Genomic DNA, 5,608 nt, shown 5'->3' with positions numbered 1-5,608 from the left:
GAGAAACAGTCCATGGTTCTGAGCACCCTTGAGGAGAAAAGAACACAGGCAGAAGGGGATGAAGGGACTGGTCTTGAGTCACACAGTTGCAGAATTCCTTCCCACAGTGCACTGCCAGGTAGGAATGCATTAAATATATTTCCTGTCAAAATCCTGCAAGAGAGACCACTAAGAACTTACCTTTACTATACAAGTGCTCTTTCTGGAGCAAAGAGTAAAGGATTAAATAGAGTCCACAGAACTCGTCCCTTTTGAACTACTTACATACCAACATTTTTGCTTCATTTTTTTAAAGTCCAAAACAATGTTCAATAGGAAAACATTATGAACAAACACTCATCCTCTTTAAATGAGCTACAGTGTTATGCTCAGCACTGCATTCCTCCAGAGACCAAGTGGCACACTCCACAACATCTTGCTGCATCTTTTCTGATGCATCGGTATCCTTTATCACAGCCGTCTGATCACACATGGCTCCCTGTAATAAACAAAAAAGCATTCCAAGCTGCAGGAGCACCTGTCAGAGTCAACTAAACCGTCATTCTCAGCGAGCTCCCGGGACCCGGCAACGCTTTGCCGGGTGTGTCGGGCACGGGCACAACCCTGGGCACAACCCGAGCAGAGGCGGCTGAAATGCCGGGTCCCGTTCAGCACCCGCCCTCCCGCCGGACCCACACAAGGCCCGCCACTCTCCAGCCCTTCCCCAGCTCAGCGCAGCTTCTCCATCGCCCGGCCCCGACAGCCTTTCCCCGCCGACGGAGGCGACCCAAGCCCGGCTCCGCTGCCAAGGAATGGACCCGCCGGCAGAGCCAGGGATGCGGAAAAAGCAGAGCCGGGAGAGGGCCCAAAGCGCCCCTCACGCCTCGGCCCCGCCCCCTCCGCGCCACCCGACAGCCATTGGTCACCGTCACCAGCACCTCGGACGCTCATTGGCCAGAAGCGGCTGGTGGGGGGGGCGTTTCCCGAGTACGACGTGCCGCCCTCCCGTTGCCATGGCGACGGGGACGCCGTCGGCCGAGCGGCCGCGGTAACCGGAGACACCCCCAGGGACACCGGGGACACCCCCAGGAACACCGGCTGCGGCCTGAGCGCCGCCTAAAACAGCTGTAATACTGAGGACGCTGCAATGAACAGGAACGGGACTCGGGTAAAGCGCTCCTGGGGCCCCTCGGCTGAGCGATTTGCTGTAGAAGCACAGCCCAACTGGGCGCCCTCCCTTACTTCCAGCCCGACTAAAAGCTTTGATCCCACCCGGGGAGGAGTCTTTGAGTAGCGTCTCAATAAGAGACCTGCTGTCAGCTGGGACTGTGGTTACTGGAAACACACAGAGGACACTGAGCTTACCTTCCAGGCTCCACACATCTTCCCATACAGTCCTTGCCTGCAGCAAGTCACCGTGAGTTGGCCATAGGACAAACAGACTGCCTTCAACCCAGGCCAAGGGCTGTTGTAGCTCCCACTTGCCCCTGACAGAGTCCAGTCCCAACCACAGCGACCCTCTGTGCAGCTTTGGGTTATTGCCTTACGCATGCATTTAGCTCAGTATTCAGATATTCTGGATTTGGGAAGAGATTTCTTTGAGAGGTAACATCAGCCCACAGGAAAAGTCCAAAGTATCTTGTGACCACGGAATTTAGCTTTTATAGTGTCACAGCACCCACCCTGCTTGACTTCTATTGTGGATAGTATTCACAAAAGGATAATTACAACCAAACATTCATTCTCTTTATAAGTGCTGTGATTTCTATTTCAATATTCTATTTCTCTGCGGCCAAAATGACACATTGCCCAGCACGTTGCTGCTCCTTGGACATGTCTATATCCACAGTTGCCTGATTGCCCATGGATGGCTGTATCGAGTAGCAGAGGATTCAAGTTACAGGAGCAGCTCCCAGAATCACAGCCCGAGGAGCGGCGGCTGAAATGCCGGGTCCCGTCGAGCCCCCGCTCTCCAGCCGGGACTGACACAAGCCCCGCCCGAGCCCTTCCAAGCCCCGCCGCCCCCACCCGGTTCTTACCGCCCTGGGGCTCCGGCAGCTGCTGCCGGGGGCAGCTCCGCTCCGTGCCCGGGATCACAGCCTGTGCCCGGTAATGGCGACGAGTCGCTCGCAGCAGTGGCCGGACGCGGATGGAGCCGGTCCCGCGGGCACCACGGGACTCGTAGTCCTCGGGAGCGGCGGGACCCGGGACACCGCTGCCCCACACACCGAGCCCAGATCCCGCTCCTCACCCGGCCCCAGTCACCCACCGCCACGACGACAGCACAAATGGGCCAGAAACAGTGACCTGGCTGGAGATCTTGTCTTTTATTATCCAAAGCGCTTCTCCAAAGACAGCAGGAAAAGAAACAGTTCAGGCTTTGGGGCAGCACATCCAGCAAAACAAGAGAGGAAAAATTATTTTTAAAAAGTAAAATAAGAATAAGAGAGGCTTGGAACATAAAGAACTAAACACTGTCAGTACTTGCATAGCACTAGCAGTAATGGGGAAATACAGTAGATGGCTATAGAACTCTCAAAAGAAAAACTGCTCCAACAGCTCTACTAGCAAAGGAGGAGCCTTCTAAAAAAAATAAATACAAGGAAGACTTTTTGGTACTTTTCCTTTTTATATCCACAATGTAACATCATCTGCTATAACAATCCCTGCCATTGCCCTTGAAGATCAAGGCCTGTGTCCTCAGGAAGGCTGCAGTAACTAGTCAGAGTCCTGTAACTGGATGCAAGTTTCAGTAACAGTCCGTGGTTCTAACCAGACTTGAAAAGAAGAATAGCGACTTGGCCGAGGTAGAAGTAGATGAAGTGCTTGGTCTCATGAGTCACGTAGCTGCCAAAGTTCCTTCCCACGATGCAGTGCCAAGTGGGATTGTATTTCTTGTCAAACTCCTGCAAAAAAGATCGCTAGAAATTAAGAACTCTTCTGATAGGTATTCACTTTCTGAGCGCGGCAAGGAAGAATAGCTGCTCTTAAGTACTGGGATTATCTTATTTACATCTTATTGTTCACCTGCTGCTTACTCAGGTACTACTGCTCAGATAAGAAGAGCTGTGGAGTTTTTGTGTAAGTTTAAAACATCACTTTTGTTCAGAGAAACTAGTCTTTCTCTCCCCATAATTCATACCACGATCTGAATCTACAGCCCTCGAGTAAAAGCTTCACTGCTAATTTTGTACCCACAGAGACAAAGCCATAATTTAGACTTCATTGTGCTAAAGGGAAAGTTCTCTGCCACATGCTCTGTAACACCAGTATGATCAACAAGTCTAAGAAGTCATGCTTTACACACATTTCAAACAAATACTGTATGAATTCTCAGTAATTGCTACAAAAAAATACCTGAAAAGTATTAAACTCTCTCTTTTCTACTTTCATAGATAGTTCCTGCATCTGGAGAAAAAAAAGCCTTTTGTATTGTGGTCATAGCAAATGAGTATTTTTCTAGTGGAAGTAATCATGCTGCTTAGTTGAGTTGGTTTTTATGTTAAGCTCCTCCACCCCAGGTATCCTGTATTTTCGAAGTATCTCCACCCCTCCTGTACTGGAGCAGAGCCTCAGGCTTTAAGTCCAGTAAGGTGCAGCAATAGAAAAGCTCAAGCTGGGTGCCTTCATAGAGGGACCCCAAACAAAGAAGTCCCTGGGCAATTACACACTCCCAATCTCAGCTTCCCACCTTCCACAAAACAGTTTGGACCAATAATATTAGGGTCTGGATTCTTTTCACTGTCTCTGGGCAGCCTGTTTCCTATCTCCAACGTTGTGTTTTCTGCTGACAGTTATAACTTCCTTATCTTCCAGCCTGACCAAGCTCTTGAGGCCTTCTTCCAGCGTTCGGTAAAAGTTCAACATATCTGTGTGAAAACTCACAGCTTGCAGACTAAGACTTGAGCAAATTTAGCTTCCAATGCCAAGCAGTTCACTCCAGAGAGTTTCAGTCCAATAGATCTTAACATTTCAACAATTCTTCCACTCAGATCAGTTTAACTTCTACTGACGCACTTTGATTTCTCCATTCCCCCGAGCTGACGAAGCAGGATATATAATCTGAACTAGATCTTTCTCCTGTATTGTTAATCCTACATAAAGGACAACACAGATGTTGCAAACAACAGATAATCCACACCATGAGGATTTTTTTGGTGGTTTTCTTTTTTCCTTATATCACTAAAATATGAGAGGTGAGATTACAGTAGATTTGCAGAAAACTACTTTCCCCTGCAATTTTTGACCTAGCTGGCAAGAACTGTAAACAGATCCTTAAGATTAAGTTCAATACAACTGAAACCAAGGAAAACTGGCTTCCTCTCAGGAAAACTGTAGGAGAGCTCAATAGAGCCCCTGTGTTTTGTACCAGCTCATCAGTCACAGGGACAGTCAGCTGCCACTCTGCTCACGTGGACAATGGCACAGTGGCAGAAAAGGCCTAAGTAGAAAATACTACAAGAGAAAAGCAGGACCTAGAAAGGTCCATGTACAGGGGTGGGGGGAAGGAACATATGGACACCAACCTACAGAAAAAGTTCAACTTGATTATCTAGAACTTGTTTCTCTAGAGTGACTTGCCCAGCAACATTCTCCCTGATTGATTTTTCATGTGCATAGAGATTTCATGAGCACGTTACACGCAAACATTTACCTTCTTTATGTGAGCAGCGATGTCCTTCTCGATGTTGTATTTCTCCAAGGCCTGAGTAGCACATTCCACAGCATCTTGCTGCATCTCTTCTGACATGTCCGCATTTTTGATCACTGCCTTCCGATCGCTCATGATTGCCTGCTTTGGGAGAAGAAGGAGAGAATTCAAAATTGCAGGAGCACCTGCCAGAGTCACCTGTACCGTCACTCCCAGCGAGCTCCCGGGGCCGGGCAGCGCTTTGCCGGGTGTGTCGGGCACGGGCACAGCCCCGGGCACAGCCCGAGCAGCGGCGGCTGAAATGCCGGGTCCCGTTCAGCACCCGCTCTCCAGCCGGACCCACACAAGCCTCGCCGCCCTCCTGGCCCTTCCCCGCCGATCGAGGCGACTCAAGCCCGGCCCCGATGCCAAGGAAGGGTCCCACGGGCAGTGCCGGGGATGCGGGAAAAGCGGGGTCTGGGGAAGGGCCTGAGCACGGGGGAGCCGCTGGGGTGCTCAGCCCCAAGACTTCCCAGACTCGGTGCCCGAGCCGGACCCAGTCCCTCCCGGGAGCGGCCCCTCCCCAGCGCTCGAGACCCTCACGCCGCTCCGCTCACCGTCGGGTGTGCGCCGCGGGGCTGGAGCGGGGCGGGGCGGGAGCGGGCCCGGCGCGGTGAGCAGCGACACACGCACTCGGCTCCGCCGCCGCCGCTGTTTAACCGACCCGCGCGCGCCGCCCGCGCCTCAGAGCGCCCCCAGCCCCGCCCCCTCCGATCGGGCCGCCAGCCATTGGTCACCTCCGCCAGCACCCCGAGCGCTCATTGGTCGCAGTACGGCAGTTTCGCAGGGTTTTGCCGCAGCAATTTCTTTCAGCCCGGCATGCCTTGCGGCCGCGCCTGGTTCCCATGGCGACGGGCGGTCGCGGCGCTGCGCGGAGGGCCTGGCTTTGGGTTAGGCCCGGCCTTCGGGCCGCCCTGGAGCCCCACCGGGAAAGCATAG

The 5,608-nt window shown here is 52.3% G+C and overlaps 1 protein-coding gene across 2 annotated transcripts; it reads right to left on the bottom strand.

Moving 5' to 3' along the window:
• Positions 1-2,287: 2,287 nt before the first annotated feature.
• On the bottom strand, positions 2,288-5,324 carry LOC113984333 (dynein light chain 1, cytoplasmic-like). 2 transcript variants are annotated; one of them, XM_027714301.2, is made up of 3 exons: positions 5,227-5,324; positions 4,634-4,774; positions 2,288-2,885 (listed from the first exon to the last, which is right to left on the bottom strand). In XM_027714301.2, the coding sequence occupies exons 2-3, from the start codon at positions 4,763-4,765 to the stop codon at positions 2,748-2,750; spliced, it is 270 nt and encodes an 89-aa protein (XP_027570102.1). In that variant the 5' UTR covers positions 4,766-4,774; positions 5,227-5,324; the 3' UTR covers positions 2,288-2,747. The 2 variants fall into 2 exon arrangements, with proteins under 2 accessions (XP_027570102.1, XP_027570101.1); XM_027714300.2 differs by having other exon boundaries at positions 4,634-4,771; positions 5,227-5,306.
• Positions 5,325-5,608: the final 284 nt, after the last annotated feature.

This window comes from Pipra filicauda, unplaced genomic scaffold (assembly GCF_003945595.2).
Source record: "Pipra filicauda isolate LSUMZ 115617 unplaced genomic scaffold, ASM394559v2 scaffold33_size4404698_pilon, whole genome shotgun sequence".
Lineage (NCBI taxonomy): Eukaryota > Metazoa > Chordata > Aves > Passeriformes > Pipridae > Pipra > Pipra filicauda.
The sequence above is the reverse complement of the archived record's forward strand: the minus strand, read 5'-3'. Positions and strand labels throughout refer to the sequence as shown.

Excerpts from the sequence above, each read along its gene's own strand:
- LOC113984333 (XM_027714301.2), bottom strand. The coding sequence starts at position 4,765 with ATGAGCGATCGGAAGGCAGTGATCAAAAATGCGGACATGTCAGAAGAG. Across the intron at positions 2,886-4,633 it reads TCGCTGCTCACATAAAGAAG|GAGTTTGACAAGAAATACAA; the intron begins GTAAATGTTTGC and ends TCTTTTTTGCAG.